We start from the raw sequence: 22,686 nt of genomic DNA, 5'->3' as shown, positions 1-22,686 counted from the left end.
TTAATATCCAATACTTCAGAAAATAAAATGGAGGGTTTGTTGATTTTAAAACTATTTTGGAAAACTGTTTCGTGTTCCTTTTTCTCTTAAATTCTTTTTTGATATGTTGCTTTCTGTACAGATCACTTTATGTAATCAACTGTTGATAAAAGTTACGTAAACGAAAACTGGCATTTTACTTTTCGTTTTTTTTTATTCCTGACCTCTGCCCCGTAGTACCCAAAAACCATTTTCCTTTTTGTGTTGCTCTGACTGTGGGGGTGTTGACGGCGTGTGTTGATTTCAGGTGTGGTACCAGAACTCGAGAGCACGTGAACGCAAAGGTCAGTTCAGACAGAATTTGCAGCTTATCAACAAAAAGTGCCCCTTCTGCAGTGCTATCTTCAAAGTCAAGTCCGCCCTAGAGAGTCATCTGCAGATGAAGCATGCCGACGAGATGCCCATGTCAGTCGATCAGATTCCAGATGTTACACACTTTGACACTGCATTCGAAACCCGTAAAATGGCGCCTCTGGATTTACGTAATGCGCTTGACAAAAAAGTGAGACTGGAACCTAAGAATGGTTTTAAGGGTTTTAATGGCATCAAAAACGAAGAAGTTGCGCCTATTGAGATTGCGGGAGATCGCGTGCATCTGGATGTAGCGTCAAGTGTGCTCTTTGGTGCACATAAGAAACGCCATCGTTGCCAGATGACAAATATCCAGATAGCCATTCTTAGCAATCTTTTCGGCGCATTCGAGCCATCACCGGTGATTAAATGTGAAAAGGGCGATCTAGGCCTCTCAAAAAAAATGGTTCTCAGCGAGAATCACTATATCGATGATTTGGTATACCTTATCTGAGCGTAGATCGTAAATTTATGCATTTCTCTTCAAACTATGGGTATTTATCGAATGAAATATTGTACCTGTAGGCTCATTTCAGCTGTATGTCGAATTTTTTGACAAAAATAATTCATTGTATATGACGAACATGAATTCTATTAAAGAAATACTATGTATATAGATAAACCAAAGTATTATTATTGTTCCAGCGGAAAGACAGCACATACATTTAAGGCGAAATGCAAACAGGTACTTACTAACTTTAAGATAGTTCTATGGAGAATACGCATAGGAATACCAAAAGTTTGTAATACTAAATTGGTCTTTAAATTTTTTACCTTCAAAAACGTAGAAAGAATTTGGGAATTAACGTCTCTAGTAGTAGTCAAATACATTATTGTTCTGTTAAATAATTGTAGAACTTTACAAGTGATTTCCAATAAGCTTAAAGTAATTGAACTCGTACAAACAACAACTCAAGCCACACGCTAAAACGCAGGGTTTTTCACATTTATTACAAAGGTCCAGGACGTTCTAATAAGGATAGAACCTTTCTCCCAAAATGCTTATTTCAAGCAATTTTTGTCCGATAGGATCGCGGTGAAAGATTTGCTCACCTTCACTCTACACTTATCTAACGTTGCATAGGAATTTCCACTGTGTCCGGATGACCAAACTCTACCTCTTCTCCTCAAGTCATGTGCTGTTGCATTAATCTCTCGCACGTTTCGCTTACATCAGCTTCATTATTTTATGAAGTATATCTTGCATATCTCGTCTGTCAAATCTTCAAGGCTTGTTGGGCAGGGATCGGGGAGCCGCATCCTTCCAAATTTGCTTTTTATTGATGAGGTGATTCTTTGGAATTAATTTTCTAGAGATACCATGCGGCGGGTAATCCAAACCTATTCGGTCTACTGACAACTTTTTAAAATTATTTTCATCGATACAAATTACGTGCAGTTATCTTTTTAACCAATTTTTAGGGTCGTTCAATTCATAATTTGCTAAAGGCATACAACGTTATGACTGAGAATCGGTGTGCTCTTATGCTGGAAATTGTAGATTATACGCATGCCATCTAATTCAAATTTGTAATCCGTGTCGGATTGAAATAAGAGGTGATTTCGGATTTATGTTTATTTGATTGTGGCGCAAACCGGCTCGTTGTTGCGATCTATGTATACTGATCGTAATTATTTTCAATTCTAATTTTAACATATCAATTGACACAAATACATCATTAGATAATGAATAAATACTCTTGAAGATACCATATATAGTTTTCTTAGTACATTTGAAATGTATTTTGAAGAAATCTTTTGCTTTTATCTTAGAGAAAGTATAAAAAATATATGTTGTCACTTAACTTACTCAGCATGACTCACGTATGGTATTATGTCGCAGTTTTTCACTTACTGAGCCTTGGAAAAGAAGTAAAATTGCGTGAAGGGTTTTTTTTTTTATTTACCCGAGCGAAGAGAGGTAATAGAATTAGTTCCAGGTTGCAAATAAGAATCAATCCATGGCATAGAATTAAAGTAATGCACAAAACCGTTGGCGGCTGGATGTACTCTGTTCAGTTAGACTTTCGCTGCAGCATAACACCAAGTGGTAAGAAAGAAAAAGATAGAGAGAAAAGAGTTTACATTGATCTTGATCATCAGAGAATATAAACTGGACTCCTTGTAGAAACACGAATCTAGAGAGTTGAACCGAAAAGATCATACTTTTCATAAAAACTTTTACCTACGAATCGGATATACCAATAATATATGTATTAATATTTGAAATCATTGAACATGAATTTCGTTCAAACGAGCTAGACAGTGAATTCATAACTTTTTTATCGATAAAATTTATAAACGAAAGATTTTTCGTGAATCGTTATGACAGCTCGATTGAATTTCTAGGCATCATTTCCACGTTCACAAACTGTATTTTTTTCAAGATTTGGTCCCTTAATTGGGTTTTCTTGCACATCGAAAAATTCGAATTCATTTATATTCTAACGAAATTATTTTGGGTTATACATGTCTTTATTGGTATGCATGTGTTTTGCGTGAGTTTGCCATCTCGTTATCCGACTATTTTGTCACACTGAAATTTTTAGTTCACTGTGATTTTAAAACAAACTTGGTGCTGCTTGAGCCAAATGAAAGATATTTTAAGTGCCAATGCAAATCTCGTAGGACAAGACTGTGTGTGATCCAAGTGTACAGAAAGGGCTCAAACCAAGGCTCAAAGGAAAGAAATACTTTGTGGTTTCACTCTTACTATGAAACTTAAACAAATAAAGCAGAACAAAATGAATTCTCGTTGTTCCATATTACTTTCAAACTCATTAGATTAGCATTTAGTTTTATTAGGGTTTTTTTTGCGTGGTACATAGATTTTTAAAAATTTATTTTACTTGTTAATAAAATACAAAAAAGCACTAAAGTTACCTTATTATTTAAGTTAGAAACAAAACTGAGCAGAATTCAGCGGAAAAGCTAATCGAATTATCAAAGTGTCTCGGATATCTGTTAATTCGATAATTCAAATTTTCAGCGTGAAATATAGAAAAACCAGAGAAACATTCGAGACCAAGCTGAAAATACCAGATAACATAAAAGTCCAATTAAACCCGGAATTAGGTGATTTTTCATTAGAAAATGCACAAAATAGCTATTTCCCAAAATTCCGTTTGCTCTGAGAGTTTCATGGTGACCAGGATTCAAGGTGCCTGCCGGAAAAATTTGGCACCACCCAGAATTTTCTAACGCCTGGTCTGAGTTTAGGTGGAGCAGGAAAGACAGCAAATTTGAAAATTCGCGTTTTTCCCAACTAACAGCGGTGGCCGATATTTTTTTCACAACTTGTAACTTCGTTCTACATTTGTATGAAAACAAAACAATTAATAGAGCTAATAAAATCTTAAACTGCAAATTACTTCTCACTGATGTAATATTTTTCCCGAAAAATCGGGTTGTCATAGACTTTCTATGATTTCCTGCAAGTTCGGCGTGGTCTGGCAAGTTTTACGTAGAAAATTTGAATTTTAACGTTTTTTCTGCTAGCTGAGACACTAACCACATCCAGCTTTTCTTCTGAGTTCAGCCCAGTCTCGATGTCAATCGAATTTTTTATATACTTAACTCTTTTTATATTCACTTAAATTAGTGAATAGTTAGTAGCTATCAAGAAATATTACGATGGTGCACTGCTCTTCCATGAGCATACAGAAGAATGCCAATGTCGTGATATCCTGCATCAAGTGAAATTTTCAATGCTGTGCTTCCGTCCATATCCTGGATGCTTGAGTCGCAATTGGGCTGAGCAAGAAGGATCTTCACAATATCCATCTTACCATGCTCCACGGCACACATCAACGCCGTACTACCATCCTCATCTTGCGCGTTCACATCTGCACCTGCGGCTAATAATAGTGCTACCATATTTGTGTTACCATGACTCACAGCTAGCATTAGTGCAGTCTGGCCATGCTTGCGTGCACGCACATTTACGTCTGCATGTTGGAATAGACGCTCCACGATAGACCGTGACTCTAACGACTGCAATGGAACAAGGCTTGCCTGTAAAAATATGGAAGTAGAGGTTACGCTAACATAGTATTAAATCTAGATCTAAAAACAAAGATTTACATCACAGCTACTATATATTATAAGCCTAGGAACTTAACACCACCAAATACAAAAACTAAGTCTGACGGACTGTTACATGTGTTTAGTAAACATCGAATTCGGGTTTGCATTTTTCGGTCTGTCTGTCATTTTATATGTCTGTTGTAAGCCCATATGAATTTCTAGCGTCTATATAGTCAGAGACATCAACATAGAATTTACATCCAAGATCAAGAGTCGGTGGGATGCAATAGATTTGTACTATCGAATAAAACTTTGGAGTTCGTTTTAGCGTTATGATCTTTGCGAAAAGTTGAACGTTTTTATGGATGGTGTGATAACCTCTTTCACTACAAGTGAGACCAATTGAGACAGCGCTTTTTTCAACTACAAAATTGAACTTTCGTTACGTACTTTCAAATATATAATCAAGGGGCGTTAATGTGAGTTTTGAGTGTCACAGCATCTCGGTATCTCCGGTGCATCTCGGACCAAGTAACATTGTATCTCCGATATTAGCAACCTTTTGTATATAAACCTGATAAAGTGTGATAGCTTGATGTTTTTTTTTTATTTTATTTATGGTGTTATTACAATAAATGAAGAATATAAATTTTCGTCTAATGTCTCTTAAGTTACAAAACTCAATGAACATCCATGTATGTATCGCAAAATTGTCCGAAATTATCTCATAGCGGGGCAACTTTTACAAAATTTGCCGTGAGATGATAAAAAACCCACATTTCCGACCTTGGAATAAAGCGACCTTTGGAAGTTCATAACCAAAATAATATGAAAAGCGAAATGGAATATACCTCCAATGTTTCATTTTTGTCGAAAATGCATTGAAAATCGAAACTAAAATTTTCGTACCAAACTACTCCGCTTTTCCCTTCTCATTTTATACTCACAAGCATTATAGCTGTATAACCCGCATTGTTGCAGCGGTTAACGTCACAAGAACCACTTTCTAGCAACACTTCCACTACTGCAAAATTCCCATGCGAGATAGCGTAATGAAGTGCTGTATTGCCATTGGCATCAGCCAAAGTAATCATGTATGTCAGTACAGCAGTTGAATGGGCTTCAAAAGCAGCTAGGTAAGCGCGTACAGTACCAGCATTTGCGCTCTCTGTGCTGGCTACGTGAAACCACTCACGCCGAGCCATGGCATTAACATGTGCCAAACTATAAGCATCAGTTTCACGTTCCAGCGCATCTCCAATGGACTCGACAGCGCTTAACATCTCTCTTGATGGCAATACAATAAGTTCATCATCGTAGCTCTCAATGTCACACGTAGCAACACTACTATATCTGGAAAAAGAAATGTTATTGTAATTAAATTACTTAAATCGAGACATATATCGACATGACTCAAAGATTCCAAAACAAAGCGCTCAGGCAGATCTTGTATGCCCCTTAGTTTGTCTCAAATGAATAAATCTATAAGGACTTAAAAGTGCCCGCTGTGTGGGAGGAGATTGTGGCATTCAACGATGGATATAAAGAGAGCATTTTGCTTCACAAAAAGCAAGCTCATCACAATGAGCTCGCTGATAAACCAGCAATCGATGAGGGAAAGAGTAGGAGGCTGCGAAATACCAGACCATCAGATTTATTCTTGTTAAGTTGATGAGATTCGTATTGTTAATTTTAGTGTGATCAGCTCCAGGAGCTGATTATCTTATTAAATTTAAATGTCTCAAATTAATCTTTATTATAGGTGCAAAGTTTATTGTACATAATGTACAGATCACTGTGAAAATAAAGTTCGACTTGAAAAAAATTATTAAAAGCCCAAACTGGTACGCTAAAAATGTATAATTGTATTTAAACAATCCACGATCGAAAATATTTTCGAGAGCGCGTTCTGTCACTCGTTAGAATTCACAAACACGATCATGTGATTTGAACTACAATCCGTATAGTCTTTCATTCTGAAGGTGTAAACGTGAATTTGCTTGACCGAGTAAAAGCCTTCAGCCTATGAACTCTTATCCAGTCTTGTAGCATAGTTGGGAGCGCGCTGAAATACCAATTCAGAGGCCCCGGTTCGAGATTGGGCAAGACAAGTGGTTGGAAATTTTTTTTCAGCCACTGTCTTGTCCAGGATAAGAGAAGCAAAGGTTGAGACTGAGGTTTCTTAAAAAGAAAATATTTTGATAAAAATGATAAACCTAACACTACCACATAGTTTAGTGCGGTTTGTGTGTTTACCGGTCAGTTGTTAGTCCAATTCAAAAAAGTTATGGCCGCAATCACACTTACAAGGTGCTCAGTTACTTAGATTTTTGGAACAAAGAACAAAGCAATAAATATGAATGAATATGAATAAATCGTTGAATGATGTGTTCATAAAGTGTTTAGAAAGAGCATTCAACAGAATAATTTGTTTCTAGTCCTCCCAAAAATTTAATTATTTTAACTATTATATCAACTTACGTTTCTCTCTCCGAGTCTTCATTGATGGCTGATAAGGGTGATTTAACAGATTCTTTCTCTGATTCCGTGCTTTCACATACAATTTTTGTTGACCACTCTTCTATCTCAGTTTGCGTAGTAGCGCTCAGCGTGTTGGTAACAGTTTGTATGGCTTTATTATGACTTTGAGGTATGTCAGTTTGTACTCGTGCGTTTGCCATAATCATTTCATTTGTCTGCTGACTCTGGGAATACAATTCAATTACTGGTTTTGATGGCTCTTCTGATACTGGGTCTGGGTCAGTCAACGTTGTAACGTTATGTACTACTGAATCTAAAGTTTGTACAGCACGTGTATCCATTATGGGAGACCATTGGCACTCTTTAGTGGCTACAGATGGTACTTCCGTTGATGTAGAATTATGAATCGAGGCCTGCGCTGCCGACTGACAACCAACATCACGTGTACATGGTGTCTGACGACTTTCCAATCGCCGTTTTTCTTCAGTCAATATATCGATTTGTAACCACAGTGCAGGCATGACCTGCAAAACCAGGGAATAAAATGTCGAATCTAACACAAATTCTAATTCATTAGGCTGAGTCAGAACCTGTTCTAGCGAAAATCGCGTAAAAAATTAAATCTCGCAAAATCAATTTTAAAAAACAACCGGGACGGCAAATATGACAAATCCAGAGGAAAAAAATTGGGTTATTTTTTCGTGGTCGTGTGTCCTTCCATCCTAAATGGATGGACTCATAGCGCCTAAATGATAAGACATGTCGACATGCGATTTTCATCGAAAAGTTGCGGAATAGCTAGAGTAATGTCAATTCTGAACCTCCATAATTTTTTTTCCGTCATTTCAAACTAGTCATACTTATTTTTAAGTCCTATATGTCAAGTGTTAATTTGGTCCCATATACAAATCTCCGTTCCACAAACATCAAGTTTCATTAGCTCATACCTCTAAAAAGCCCCCGGTCTTATCTACAACATAATGAAATTTGAAAAAAATGGTAGCTCTTTCTTGCGAAATAATCGAGTATGAAGTTACAAAAATTGTTTCTGCGGGTTCAGCGTTCATTGCAGTGGTAATACCAAATTAAACTAAGATTATGTTTAACAAACACGAATAGATTCCTTATTTTCATAGCGATTTCGAGAAAATTACAGATATTTTTAATTTTAACGCAATTATAGCTCTTAATTTTTATATAAGTTCTCAAAAATTGCATATAAATCAAGGTGGGTACCAACCTTCAGTTGTTCTTCGAGGCTTCCGATGCGTGCGATGTGACGTGCCATTTTCTGGTGCATATATTCCATGGCCCCTCCCAATTGTGGGGTGTCCAATGTTACCTCAAAATTATTTACAGCATCAAAAAGCAATTCATTTACGTCTGAAAAGCCCATCATTCTGCTCATAGATTGACGTTGACGCCTACGTTGTCGGCGTGGCGATGCTGTGAGTTTCATCGCCTCGCAATACTTAACAAAGTCCAGGTCTATGTGATAGCCATAGGGACAGCACGAACAGGAGAAGGAATACCGAGTATCATCTATAATAAGTAATAAATTAAGGGGCATTGATGAGTGCATATGTAGCTACTCACATTTGCTTGAAAGATCACTATTGTCTAGCATCATTTTTTGGGCTGTTCTTGTCCGGAAATCAATCTTTTATTTAATCACTTCTTTTAAGAAATTGACATCATTGGCACAACGGCCCAGTAGAAGATGCAACAATAAAGCGGAATTGTCTAGTGGATAGTCTCTTATAACTTATGTCAGTAGCCACCATCATTCCATGGAAATATAAAACTTCTCCTTTATATATATCATAGTAATTTTCCAACATGTTGAAAATTATTTGGCTTAATTTGACAAAAGCAAATATACTCAGTCAGTGCACTTCCAAGTGAGTAAAGTGTAACCGGAAAAACGCACTCAGCATTTTGGAGCATTGAATGTATAAAGACAATATGTAAGCTTTTTTTTTATGATATTCGAGAAAACGTGCGTCATTGTAAAATTGACGCGTTAGCATATTTTGGCTTGTACTCGGCTTCTCAGCCAGATAGTTCTCTGTCATCTAATCGGCTCTCACAAAGCTAAATTATTGACATAAATAAACAAGAAATGGCAGCAAAGAGCAAGAGAGATTTTTGAGGAGCTTGAGAATCTCCTTCCTCTATGCATTGGTTTTGCATCTCACTATAGCCGATACAGAGAGACTGGAGAATAACATTTGGCCATGGTGGGCAGATAGTGCTTTGGAATGATAATTTTTTTTATTCGGGACTAATATTTTAGTCAGTCGATGTGTCTGCAGACACGATTTCATACTTACGACACATTCTCATGACGTTTGTGAGATAGTGTAAAATAGCGCAAGAGGTCGCTAGCAATGGAAGTCGCCATTACGCTTGTGGTGTGGTGTGTTCACCATTAGAACCCTGCACCATACACGCACTATATTTATATTTTTTAGATATTAAGGCAACAGTTATAAATTAAACAGCAACACCTTCATATTGTTAAACTAAATCATAACTATTCCCCAACTCAATCAACTCTTATAAGCTTATAATTTACCCGGTAAATCTAGAATTACGCGACAGTGTGATTGTGAACTTTTGCGGGCTATTATAATTGCATAAAGCTGCATAAATTGTTGTCATGTTTAAACATTAAAAAAGTCGACGGTTCACCAGAGTAAGGTGAGTGCTGAAGATGCCGCAACAGGCCCAATTTTTTTTCCAACGACAACAGCGCCCTGCATGGAATGGCCGCAAATTTCGCTGACAGCGTGGCAACAGCTGTCACCGGCGTCGTACCTATCAAATATGTTTTTCTTATTATTTTCGCTAACGAGAGATGATGGGCCTCTTGTGAAATCAGTAAAAATATCTCTTTTACTAGTCAAAGTGAATTTCATTGGTGTTAAAACGGAATTAACAAAAATACAGATAATTCTGTTTAGAGCATATATATTTGGTATAGCTTGACATATATAATTGAACTGTAGGCACTAAGTGAACTATAATAAATCTAAATCTATCTACGAAAATCATCAAAAGTTTATGCGCTATATACTTGGCAATCGTACGCAAGCGTACATACACACACACACACACACTTATATATATATATATATATATATATATATATATATATATATATATATATATATATGTACATAAATAGCGTGGGCAATTATTATACGCTCAGCATAGGTCTTCGGGGTCTAGGTGGTCTGGGACAAAAACAAATATGGTATTTGATTGTCTATCGGTAGACAAAACAAAACCTACTGTTCCCTCCGCTGGAGCCTATGGATTCTAGGGAACTGTAGAACTTTTTGAGTGGGCAATAATTATAGGCTCACTTGGGAAATTACTCATTCAATCTTTTGGGAACTAAACTGCATACTAGTTTTGCCATATATTGTCAGACTGTGAACTTAACTGTTACTAGTATAAGTGGCTTACGCGACCAATGAAGCGAGTTTTCTGTTTTTTCGGGGAGATCGGTTTTTAAGTCGTCGGCAGACGCACGCTTACACTTCTAATTATTATTATTATTATTATCATTATTATTATTATTATTATAATTATAATTATTATTATTATTTTTATTATTATTATTATTATTATTATTATTATTAATATTCTTATTATTATTATTATTATTATTATTATTATTATTATTATTATTATTATTATTATTATTATTATTATTAGTATTATTATTATTAGAAGTCCTTAAATAATGGTCTCCGTGGACCCCAATATTTAAAGTCTTTGCCCTGCATACCATAATATTTCAAAATGGTTCCACTGCGTTGGGGCTGGGGGGGGGGGGGGGGCATGACTACAAACTGCTTCAAAGATCTTGACTAAAGCCTTTTGATCATAATTGGGAATTCCAATCATGGAACCGATCGTGCATCCTGGACTCCTTCCAGGGAATTTTTCTTCTTTTGCGGGCCAAACTCCCGGATCACCTGTAATGAAACGGGACAAAAATTCTTCGGGAACTACTAGGAAACCTGTGGTCGTGTTGCAAATGTTTGAACATGACAGAGTGCGAAACATTAAGCCAATAATGACTAATTAAAGCAGCTCAAGCGGTTGCTTTTGCATATTTCAATTAAAACATTTACTTCACTGGTATTTCGTCCTTTATTCCTATATATAAAATATAGAATTTAAAACTACTTATCGGTCGGTAAGCTGAAAATCTTCGAATTGGCTTACAAAAATATTCCCACGCGATACTAAGACAGAATGATTTCTGGATGCTTATCATTCTTCCCAAATCACATAATCGAGGCGCCGTTTGTTTTCATTCGTTGTTGAAAATTTCGATCAGATTATCAGAAAATACAGAATCGATGGAATGACCTCTTATTTATGTGAAAAAACCGTAAATGCTTGAGAGTTTGTGTGTAAAAATGTGGAAATGATAAAATACTACGGTTTGTTAAGACCGTAGTATTTTAAAAAGAATGTCCTCTGTTGCAAATTTTGCATCTATACCTGAGCAAAATGAAAGCTTATTATGCTTAAATAATAATAAAGTTTATTCGCCTCTATTGGTGTGTGCGTCTGCCGACGACTTCAGGACCGACCTACCCATAGCAAGTCACAAGCAATTTTAAGTCACATGGCAAGCAGATTTATTCACTTTAGGCTAAAAATTATAATGAAATGAAAGTAGAAATGCATTGACTAACAAATATGCAATATTATTTGGTAAATATTATTATATAGCTCGGATTTACATCACAGCTAATATCTGTAATCGCCCAAAAATCGAAAATTATTTGTCATTCCATTGAACAATACTCTAGAGACAACAATATTGTACCGTAAAATACTTTATTATTATTATTATTTCCGGATTACAATTTTGTAGGGTCTGCCCCTCTGATTAAAATTGCAAGTGAGTTGAAATAAAGAAAAGAAAAAGAGAAAGAAACTAAAAATAAATTAAGCCAATTGAATGTTAATGAATAGCTACGCAGTATTATCAACTAGGAAGTGTCTCCTAATCGCACTGACCGAGATTCTACTAGCGCGAGGGAGTGAGTTGTATATCGACACTCCAGACACGAACAAAGTGCGGAAGTAAGCTTCAGTAGACGAGCTCGGAACCAATAGCTCCGTACCCTGGCCGAGGTGCCATGCGCCAAAAGCGAGGAGAGGTATCGAGGGCAACCAGTCTTCAGGAGGCGACAGATGGAGGTGACAGCCCTTAATTTAAGAAGATTCGGAAGATCACAACCGATTAGGACACTACTGTAGGGAGAGATGTGATCTCTGGGCCCCAGACCACAGACGTAGTGAGTACAGTTGTTGAAGGCTACCGACAACTGCCTGATGGACGCGCATAAAAGAGTTCTGGCCCGTATGTGAACTGAGGGATCAAGAGCGACCTGGCGAGAAGGAGTCTGGTGTCATGAGAAGTGACACCCCGGAAGCGTCTTAGGGAGTATAGCGAGAAATTTACCTTGCGTCGCAAGGAAGAGACATGATCGGATCAAGTGAGATGGGAATTGAAGAATATGCCCAGATTGCGTACGTTTTCCACAAGGGGGATTACCTCACCTCCAAGAGTAAGAGGGGGAGTAGAGAAATTATGAGAAGGTTTGCAGACAACGATGGCCTGGGACATTTTTGGATTAAGAGCCAAGCCATTGACAAGCGACCAGCGCTCAACAGCAATGAGATTTGAATTCATTAAATCGAAGGCAGGGGAGGGATTGCAAGGGTCACCTTCTACATATATTTGAAGGTAAATAGATGAAAAAGGCAGCCATTCCAGACAGCAGGTAGATCATTGATAAACATAGAAAAGAGCAGGGGGCCAAGGATTGAGCCTTGGCCAATGCCATTATTGAGCAAGCGAAGTGGCGAGACATCATCGCCAAATTTGACAAATTGAGATCAACAAGAGAAGTAGGACCTGATAAGAGAAATTGCCTAGGATGAGAAATTGAATGAGTTTAATAACTTTAAGCAGAATAGATCATGTGGCAAGCTGTCAAAGGCTGTCAAAGGTAAAGTCAAGGAGAACTAGAATTACAAATTTATTGCTGCCAATAGACTTGGCTAGGTCATTGGTAATCTTTAAGAGGGCTGTAGTGGTGCTATGACCAGCTCGGAAGCCTGATTGGAAATCGTACAGGAGTTTGCGATTGAGCACATGAGCAGAGATTTGTGAGTGTAGGACAAACTCAAAAGATTTAGACAGAGATTGGCCTGAAATCAGAGGCTAGCTTTGAATGCGTTGTTCTAATAAAAATGACTTAGTTACTTATATGATCTTAATATCCCTTTGAGGAACACAGCCTTCTCAATTAAAGGCAAGTTTTTGTTTTACGATGGCAAATTGTCAGTTTGCCAACCATATATATATATATATATATAGAGAGAGAGAGAGAGAGAGAGAGAGAGAGAGAGAGACCGGGACAGAGTACAAAACGATTCCAGTGAAGTGTATATTTCAGCTGGAACATTCTTATTATATTATTTTTATTATACCCCATTTATATAGAAATTATAATAATAATAATAATTATTTTATCTGGCTGTGGCGGTGAAGAGGAGAAAATACTGCATTCAAATAAATCACTTTTATAAGAGAATATGTAACTATTTACCTGATTCTCTAGGAAATCATTCAATATATTTCCAAGACTTTTTAAAAAGTTTTGAACACATGCAACTACTCTCAAGTCTTTTAAAGCTGAAACTGTAATGAAAATTTATATGTATTAAAAGTTCTGATATTCATCAACAATATGCAATAATTAGTAAAGCTATAAGTCGTTTTCTTTATATTTCAGATATTACATTGCAAGACACTGTGTCCTGCTGTGAGTGTAACTTTGTCTAGAAACGTGACTAAAACACCACAGGAACGACGTGGACACCAGCGAGATCGCAGAGTGGCGGTTGTGGTGACAGGGAAAAAATCACATTACAGGGCGTAACGTGGACGGCAAAGGTGCAGAGAACACCGAGTGAAAAGTCACCACGCTTCCAAACCCATTTTCTTTACGCCAGACGCCATCGTGCAGATTTGGGGAATATGCGGATGACTCAAGATATGGATGACGACGAGAAAGGGTGAGAATTTAAACAATATGGAATTGTCACATAAGGAGATTTTTCATAAAAAATTATTAATTTCGGAAGAAATGGAAACATATGTATCCCAATCATTATCTTTTAATATACTGGTAAAACTCTCAATTCATTTTCACTCAAGTGACGATTCAGAGCAAAAATCCTCCTTTAGCGTCAATTATGACGTACTTCAAATATAGTAAATTGTGTCTTTCATATAGTATAGTATACTGTAACACAATTACGGTTATCCTCCTCGCAATATTGGAAATTAAAATAAGAAAGTAAAGTGAACATGACGAGTAATAACTAATACTTAGCTGTTTTTAACATTGTTATTGTTGCATTTTCTACGTGCAGTATTAGGAATAAGGTTAATTGGTCAGTCTTCTCGCCATTTATTTTTGACTGGGTACGCATGATGGATTAGATTTCAGCGCAGTCTAAGTAGTTGTCTGTACCTTTTCTTCTTACTTTCCTTTCTTTTTTTATTGTTACAATATTTCGGCATAAATTGTGCTCGCTGAGTCTTATTTCTTGTTGTCATTTTCATGCTGAGCCATGAATATATGTAGCGATTCGAGTGTATCCTACTCCTTGTTCTCTATGCTGCGGTCTATGATGGACACATAATCAAATATAAAATCATGTCGAACTGTTTTTGTGTGTGTGGCGAGTGCACTCACATTGTTTTTCACCACTTATCATCGCATCTGTCCTATACTTTTCGTATGTTTTCTCATTCTGTGTTTCAGTTTTCGCATAGTCACACGTATATAGGACAGAATTAATATTTTAGATAGGATAGATAGATATTTATTGATCACAGCATGTATACACTTTTTATCAAAATTATTTTATTTTTGATAATTAAACATAGAAATTCTATTCCATACATGCAGAACTACCATATGCAATTGAATTTTTACTAAAAATATTTCATTCGTCACAGGAAACTTTTCGTAGGTGGCTTGTCATGGGAAACAACACAGGATAATTTACAAAGATATTTCGCACGTTACGGTGATGTGATTGACTGTGTTGTAATGAAAAATAATGAATCAGGCCGATCACGTGGTTTTGGCTTCGTAACATTTGCGGATCCCGGAAACGTTACGCATGTGCTGCAAAGTGGACCTCATAATTTGGATGGGCGTACAATTGATCCCAAACCCTGCAATCCGCGCACCCTTCAAAAACCAAAAAAAGGTGGCGGCTATCCAAAGGTTAGTAAAATTCATACTAGATTTCCAAAATTCTAGCCCTTCAGGGAGCCAAACTATTTACCTGCAGCCAAACAAGTCACTAAACTATGCGATACAATTTCTCTCTGAATCTCGCTCTTAATCGACGGATGCTCCGAAGACTATCATTATTCATCTCTCGTTAGTTATGTATTTTTGGATTGATCCCAGAAAGATCCTGATTTGTTCCGTTACTTCAAATCAGATTTATATTAAACTACGTATGTAGAAAAATTTTCTATACTACGCTGTTTAACTTTGAAAACATCGTTCTAGACATTATTTAAAGTTTTTTTTGTGTTTTAATAATGTACGGCCACAGGCATTTTTGCCCATATGGCCATTATTTAAAGTTAAGATTTGATAGATTTTAAAAAGGAATATTACATTTATTGGATCATTTATCTATTGTTGACTGTGACTTTCTGGTCAAAGCATTTGATTCTCAACGCTGCAGTCGTATCTTCTAATCCCATCCATTGCAAATTATGAAATACGACAGAATGCAATTAAATTAAGTCTTTAGATGGAAAATGAGTGCAGCCGTTCAATGATGCTTCACTGGGATTATCTTTCGTGTTTTTTTTCTAATATATTAAAGGTAAATTTTGGAACTACTTGAAACACCAAAAAGAATGCAAGACAATCTTACATTGGCCGAGATGGTAAAAATGCTTACACAAGAATAATATAAGTGACTTGCATTATTTTTGTCGTCAGGAATGTGCAAAAAAATCTTACAGTAAATGATCGTAAAAAAGATAAATAAAAATTGATAAATAGCAAATTCATGACAAGCATGTCATAAAAGTAAATATCATGAAGCAGTTTTTTTTTAAATATCTAATTAAAAATTGATCTCGGATTAATTGTCTACAATGTAAAAGGCCTAAATAAGGCTGTTTGTATAGCGACATGGACTGAAGTTGCAATCCGACATGGATTATAACTTAGGACTAGATGTTATGTGTTTTATCAATTTTTTAAGCGCACACATTAAAAGCGTCACATATTCTCATTTAACTCTCATCAATAATTAGGTGCTGGATTGAGAAACGAATCAGTTTTCAGATGAAGCCGGTCAAATTGTGACAAAGTCTTTATGTCTCTGCGTGTTCGATATATGTAAGCGCGATGAGTTAATTTAATGAGAAATACCTGATTTGGTTTCAACTTATATCAACAATCTCAGTGTCATATCCCACTACGATGACGTTGTGACACAATTAGATCAGTTGATCACACTATCATATTCATGAAACGGGCAAAACCAATGGTAATAAATGGATCAAGTGACGAAGGAGAGATTATTTTGCTGGAATCGCTTTACTGAATACTTGTGATAGTCTGCGAGGTAACTGTCGAGAAATAAATATTCTTGAATGAATAAATACACACGTACCTAATACTTGAAAAATACTTTAATGTCATGTATGCAATTAGGAAAAATAATATAGACTTGAATCCGTATTGTGTTTCACACAGACCACTTTGTTCAATTGACATTTCGTTCTAGAGATTTCAGGTGTTAACGAACGGCATCATCATCTTCTACCCTATTTATCAGTTGGTGGGGTCGATAACTACACTGAACTGAAAATGTTCTCGGTTTCTTGTCTTTTCTGTTTTTTTATTGGGCGATATCGTCAGGCACAGCCTTCATTATGTGAAGTCCAGCTTTTGAGAAAATTCCAACTCGCCGCGCGAGATGCCCCGGAGCACCTCTGCTCGTACATCTAAATTTGGGCACAGAAAGAAAAATTACAGTAATGTAGTTTTTCCATTCAATTTTGTACTCATCAACATTTTCTATATTTTAACAGGTGTTCCTTGGTGGTTTACCCTCAAATGTGACTGAAACGGATCTACGTGTGTTTTTTGGACGATACGGAAAAGTTATGGAGGTTGTAATCATGTACGATCAGGAGAAGAAGAAATCCCGTGGTTTTGGTTTTTTATCTTTTGAGGACGAGAGTAGTGTTGAACGCGTCACTAATGAACATTATATCAATTTAAATGGCAAGCAGGTAAGTTTACTGAGCGACACTTGGTTAATTGAAGTGAATATCATATCTTGCTATTGTACAGGTGGAAATTAAAAAGGCGGAGCCGCGCGATGGTACAGCATCAAGTAAAATCAACAGTGGCGCAGATGCTAATCAGTGGGGCCCACCCCATGGGGCACCTATGGGTATGCTGCAAGGCCCTAACGGTCAAATTAATGCTCCACCGCTTAATATAGCTATGGGCGCTCCAAACATGATGCAAAGCTATCAGGGCTGGGGTACGTCGCCACAGCAGCAGAGCTACGGTTACGGAACACCGAACGCCCCTGGTTCTTACCAAGGCTGGGGCGCCCCACATGGACCACAGGGTCCGCCACCTCATCAATGGGGTAATAACTATGCTACGCAACAGACCCAGGGATATGGGAGTTATGGTTTGTATTGATATTCTATTAGTACATGTTTAAAATATTTTTTTCCTTTCACAAATGTTAGGTTTCGAGTTCATAGCGCTTACTAAAAACCACATCAGTTTCATCATTGCGCTGAAAACCATGAACAACAACATAAAATAATAATAAGTAAATCAATATTATGGATATTATATTTTCTGGGCTCACTTTTACTTACTGATTTTATCTCAGTTAGAGCTGAGCCCTCATTTCTAAGATATATAAAATTACATCCAAGAAAATAAAAGTAAAATTATATGCAAGACTTTAAAACAACGACATCCTAATTAAGTTCTCTAATTTTGGGACCATAGCAAAAAACTTTCCAATTATTAAAAAAACCACAAGTCGATATGTTACCACCGGTTATGCATAAAACTCCATATGTTATACAGAAAAAGTTTCAAATTTAGTTCCTAATTTTATGCAACACTTTGATATACATTGGTTTAGGTTTTGATGATTTTGGGCTCCTTGATCGATAGCAAATAATAGCTGTGATGTAAATCCCAGCTCCTTATATAAACAATAAACTGAATAGAAAAACAAAAGAAAACAACAATAATAGCAAGTTTCCTAATCAAACCACGATTTTTTTTCCATAGATATGTACAATTCAACTACAGGACCGAGCGGCGCCTCTGGTGCTGGAAATTGGAACGCTTGGAATATGCCGCAAAATAGTGCTGGAACAGGGGGTTCGGGTAAGTTTTACACGTAAACAATAAAATGAACTTAATAAATAGCTTCTTTCTCAGTTGCCGAACGCTTTCTCACTGGTGACATATATCCGAGAACGCAGTCTGGTCCTGGAGGTCCAACAGGTACTGGGCCCACAACTGGTATGCCGCCTGGTGGTCCTGCCAATACCACTTCAAAGCCTAGCTCTGAGTACAGTAGCTATGGTTCAGGATACGGTGAGTGATTTAACTTTTTACGAAATTTTTATATAAATGATATACGTGATATGGGCATACCATGTTTTATAGGTATGTTAGGGAACTATACGAATGATCATACCACATCGTATGGCACACGGACAACGTATGGGAATGAAAGTACTTCTCAACCCCCTTATGCCGTGGCTCAGCCACAGGGTGAGTAACATAGTGATGAAAGCAAGGTGAAATGTGTATTAGGAAAGGGGAAACTAAAAAATAGAAATAATAAAGACTAAAAAAAACATTTACGTAAGCGCTTAAGAATACGTTCTGAGTAAACGTTGAAACTACTTCACTTTCAGCTTTATATCACAAGACGGCAATGAACTAAAAAGGCAACAAATGAAAAACTATCTGATCCGAACACCTGTTGCAAACAAGAAATGTAGATTTACGAGTATTTTAAGCTTGCCCTTTCAAGATTTAAACTAGATAGCTCGTGCTGAAAACTAATTATTATAAAAGACAATCGAACTCATCAAATAATACATATTTTGCAACCAACTGAAGTTTTCAATTTATTAGTGGCAAAATTTAGGGCCGACCGTATTTCAAATTTACCAAAAGCAAAAGAAAACAAAAAAGGCAAGCTAAGAATGACAGATTACTGAAATAATAATACTAATTCATTATTTATAATGAAAGATTATTGAAAAATTTATCTAATCTTGTTCGATTCTTAATTAATGTGAACAAATTTGGTTAAAACTCATTGAGATGAGCAAGAGCCAGCTCTATTGAAATTAATTATTAATCTCACTCTGCTGTATTTGGATATTTGTAAACGGTGTAGTTCAAACACACGACTGTAGCATTTAAAGCCAAATGCTTTGAGTCAAAGTCATAGTCGCCTCATTTAAAAATTTACAAAACATAAATTATTTCCCTTTGCCACATCTACGATTTTTTTTTCATTTGTTGCTTAATTCTAACCAAAAAAGTTTTACTGTTGAATGTGATGATAAAATTGTTATTTTATTGACACCATCTGAGAAATCATACTGAACAAACGTAGCTTTTTTCACAAATTGCAGAAGATATTGACGAATTTGCAGCAGCTAATTATTTTTATATAGCTTATTTCGACTGAATTATAACAAATTTTGCCGTTTAGATCCATAATTAGTATATATTTTTTATTTATCTTTAATCAACATTGTTATTTCCCACTAAACTTTGATGACTTTTTGTTCAATTCCAGATGAATTCCTCAAGCAATATTAAGAGGTTTGAAAAATGCTTCTTTACCATCACCACTATTGAATTGATTTCAACTATAGCGATTTTCAGTGCTTTGTAAGAGGGCGCCCCAATAGTATTTCATGGCTGAGTGTCACATAGCTGCATATAAATCGACAGAGATATTTTGTCCGTTCATGTGACTCTCTCAATCGTCGCTGTTATCACGACATGTAAATATGGTTACTAAAAATTGGGTAATTAATTACTGGTGACCACTCGCACAAAGAAAGCTATTTCAAAGTATTTTCATATGTATAATGCTTTTTAAATAAAATTTACAATAGCGTTTTCTATAACTTTTAGTGTTAACTTGTTTCTTTCTTAATTCGTCAACTTTTTTTTTAATTTAATTATTATGTCTTTTGTAACATTTCACTCTCAGTACTTTCTATCCCTACAAAAGTTTTTTGAATAAACTTTTTTTTTTAGAAAAATATAAAGATGATAAAAACATTAAAGAAATTGCAGTGGTTAAAAAATTAGTTAAATGTATATATTAGTGAAGAGAGTGTAGTTATTGAAAATGTTGTCTAAACAGGTCATTTTATGGTCATATTTTTTAGTTTCATATTTCCTCTTTCTCGCGAAAGCATATCACATAAAGATAAACCTCGTTGGCAATGGTTATTTCGGCCTCTGTCTTCATTTATTATCTACCTGCTTAGCTCAACATTACCCCTTTACAGCACCAAAAGGGATAATAGTATAGAAGGCAACTAAATCAAAAGTTTGAAATATATATATCATGTAAGATACTAGGATATATACACAACTACACATGCGCCCTCTTGCGGCTTTACAAAACTTTGAGAAAATTCTGACCTCATTCGGAATCCCTGAACCTTCCCCAATCCTTAATAATAGTAAATTGAAATTTTTGTAATTCTTAAATGAAAGACAAACTTGTTTGAAATGCAATCAAATATAACAGAATAAGAAAAAAAACACTATTGAAATAATTAAATATTAAATTGTATTTACAGAATAAGAAAATCTTATTAATATGATCAATTTAGAGACAAACATGTGTAAAAGAGAAAAGAACATACATTGAAAATTAATACGGTAAGAAGCTTTTATATGAAAATAGCATAAAAGCAAGGGTAAAATGTTTTAATAATTTTTGTTTGTCAATGTTACTTTAAAAATAGAGTTAATTACTATGATAGAAAAGTTGCAGGAGACAGTAAAAATAATTTTTGTTGAATCAGGAAATACTGAGAAGATCTGGTAAAAACATTATATATATATATATATATATATATATAATATATATATATAACAAAACATAGGAAATAATAAAACATTGGAACACATACGCTAATTTAGCAAGATGCACTTACAATAATTGTACATATATACTGAAATGAACTAATAATAGATAATGTAAAGAAAAAAATCAAGAAGTTTTAATGAATGAAGAAACTGTTTTACTTTGGAACATTTCATGCTGCATATAAATAAGCGTATATATATATATATAAGCAGAGAACATAAGGAAAATATTGTACTACATATACAAATATAAAAATGAGAATTATACATACAACCTGGAATAATTAATAAATAAAATTGACTACACTAATTAAATACACAATGGTGAAACATCACAAATATAAGAATGTACGGATGAAAGAAATATTATAGGATTTGAATATCTAATACTGAAATATGATGTTTCAGTTAGCATTTTAGTGTTTTAGAGTTTAAAAATTACCAATAATGATTAAAACAATTGAGATGATATACATTATATATAAGATGAATGATACGTTTTCAATGTGATTTAAAATACAGCAACAAAAATTTACAAAAAAAAATATGAGACAAAATAAACGAAATGAACATACTACGAAGCTTGTTTTTTAATTTTTTGGTAGATTGCACTTCGAAATTGAAAAAAAAAAATATTATATTAATAATAATGAAACATTTAGTCACACTCTGCCTATGCAAAACCATGTCTGTTTATTCATGATTACTGTTAACAGAGCAATCAATGATATATTATCCTAGCGAGGTACACAGAAATGGGATCTTACAGAGCTTGTCCACATGCGATTTGCGACATTGTAAAGGGTAGCAGAGGAAAATTGCTCATGATCTAGGTTCACGAGAACTTCTTCGGACCTTCCCCTCCAATCCAATAATAGGTTCACGAGAACGCGTTGCGATCGCAGAGTGTATAACTGATTACTGCTAAGATTTGAGATACTAAGTACGTGTCTCATAGAACACAAAGAGAGGGGGAAATAGTGAATAAGATAAAAAAAAAAAACAAAATCGTTGTAAAATGTGGTTGAAAGTGTAGTTTAATTTGGGATGGAATTGGGTAAAAAAAAAGATAAACACAGTCATTCCGATCATCCAAGTGTATGGGTGCGATTCGATGGTTAGAGAAAAAAGGAAAAAAGACAAATTCAGGGACAGCAACCAATGAAAGGCATCATATAAGGATTATTCCATGCAGGAAGGAAAATTGTTTTTTTTTTATAACTGAAAAGAATTGTGAAAATACAGCTTTCTTTTTTAATCAATATGTTTATTTGAAATTTAATGCTTCTCTTTCCATGAATTGCATTCCAAATGTTTTCAATTTCCCTAAAATTAATAACTACCATGACACTGTAAATGTACCTCACAGATAAAAACTCATCTTTAAAATTTAGAAATTGATATGAGAACACCACCTTTTGAATAAAGCAGATAATAGATGTTGGTGTCAAATATAAGATAAGCATTCTGAAGGTCAGAAAGCACTTACATATTTCACTACATAGTGTCG

General features: G+C 35.4%; 3 protein-coding genes across 6 annotated transcripts in view; 2 read left to right on the top strand and 1 right to left on the bottom strand.

Moving 5' to 3' along the window:
• Nucleotides 1–3,044, top strand: part of LOC132257112 (zinc finger protein 2) — a 42,357-nt gene extending 39,313 nt beyond the window's left edge. The window contains exon 14 of the mRNA XM_059753875.1: nucleotides 287–3,044. Within this exon, the coding sequence (XP_059609858.1) occupies nucleotides 287–844 (558 nt within the window). The 3' untranslated portion in view covers nucleotides 845–3,044. The remainder of the gene's footprint in view (nucleotides 1–286) is intronic.
• Nucleotides 3,045–3,170: 126 nt separating this feature from the next.
• On the bottom strand, nucleotides 3,171–8,609 carry LOC132257114 (KN motif and ankyrin repeat domain-containing protein 2). 2 transcript variants are annotated; one of them, XM_059753877.1, is made up of 5 exons: nucleotides 8,494–8,609; nucleotides 8,138–8,439; nucleotides 6,898–7,421; nucleotides 5,364–5,769; nucleotides 3,171–4,404 (listed from the first exon to the last, which is right to left on the bottom strand). In XM_059753877.1, the coding sequence occupies exons 1-5, from the start codon at nucleotides 8,525–8,527 to the stop codon at nucleotides 4,009–4,011; spliced, it is 1,662 nt and encodes a 553-aa protein (XP_059609860.1). In that variant the 5' UTR covers nucleotides 8,528–8,609; the 3' UTR covers nucleotides 3,171–4,008. The 2 variants fall into 2 exon arrangements, with proteins under 2 accessions (XP_059609860.1, XP_059609861.1); XM_059753878.1 differs by having other exon boundaries at nucleotides 8,138–8,385.
• A 675-nt stretch (nucleotides 8,610–9,284) lies between these two features.
• Nucleotides 9,285–21,753, top strand: LOC132257047 (heterogeneous nuclear ribonucleoprotein 27C). 3 transcript variants are annotated; one of them, XM_059753746.1, is made up of 10 exons: nucleotides 9,285–9,600; nucleotides 13,734–14,016; nucleotides 14,969–15,242; nucleotides 17,084–17,287; nucleotides 17,349–17,700; nucleotides 18,324–18,422; nucleotides 18,477–18,635; nucleotides 18,708–18,815; nucleotides 19,861–19,886; nucleotides 19,950–21,753. In XM_059753746.1, the coding sequence occupies exons 2-9, from the start codon at nucleotides 13,979–13,981 to the stop codon at nucleotides 19,881–19,883; spliced, it is 1,257 nt and encodes a 418-aa protein (XP_059609729.1). In that variant the 5' UTR covers nucleotides 9,285–9,600; nucleotides 13,734–13,978; the 3' UTR covers nucleotides 19,884–19,886; nucleotides 19,950–21,753. The 3 variants fall into 3 exon arrangements, with proteins under 3 accessions (XP_059609729.1, XP_059609728.1, XP_059609730.1); XM_059753745.1 differs by having other exon boundaries at nucleotides 19,861–21,753; XM_059753747.1 differs by lacking the exon at nucleotides 9,285–9,600 and adding an exon at nucleotides 11,025–12,679 and having other exon boundaries at nucleotides 19,861–21,753.
• The last annotated feature ends 933 nt before the right edge of the window (nucleotides 21,754–22,686 follow it).

This window comes from Phlebotomus argentipes, unplaced genomic scaffold (assembly GCF_947086385.1).
Source record: "Phlebotomus argentipes unplaced genomic scaffold, Phlebotomus argentipes genome assembly contig_75, whole genome shotgun sequence".
Classification (NCBI taxonomy): Eukaryota; Metazoa; Arthropoda; class Insecta; order Diptera; family Psychodidae; genus Phlebotomus; species Phlebotomus argentipes.
Note: the sequence above shows the minus strand (reverse complement) of the source record. Positions and strands in the feature narration are given on the sequence as shown.

Excerpts from the sequence above, each read along its gene's own strand:
- LOC132257047 (XM_059753746.1), top strand. The coding sequence starts at position 13,979 with ATGCGGATGACTCAAGATATGGATGACGACGAGAAAGG. Across the intron at positions 14,017-14,968 it reads ATGGATGACGACGAGAAAGG|GAAACTTTTCGTAGGTGGCT; the intron begins GTGAGAATTTAA and ends CATTCGTCACAG. Across the intron at positions 18,423-18,476 it reads TGCTGGAACAGGGGGTTCGG|TTGCCGAACGCTTTCTCACT; the intron begins GTAAGTTTTACA and ends CTTCTTTCTCAG.
- LOC132257114 (XM_059753877.1), bottom strand. The coding sequence starts at position 8,527 with ATGATGCTAGACAATAGTGATCTTTCAAGCAAAT. Across the intron at positions 7,422-8,137 it reads GCCTCGAAGAACAACTGAAG|GTCATGCCTGCACTGTGGTT; the intron begins GTTGGTACCCAC and ends CTGGTTTTGCAG. Across the intron at positions 5,770-6,897 it reads GAAGACTCGGAGAGAGAAAC|ATATAGTAGTGTTGCTACGT; the intron begins GTAAGTTGATAT and ends TTCTTTTTCCAG.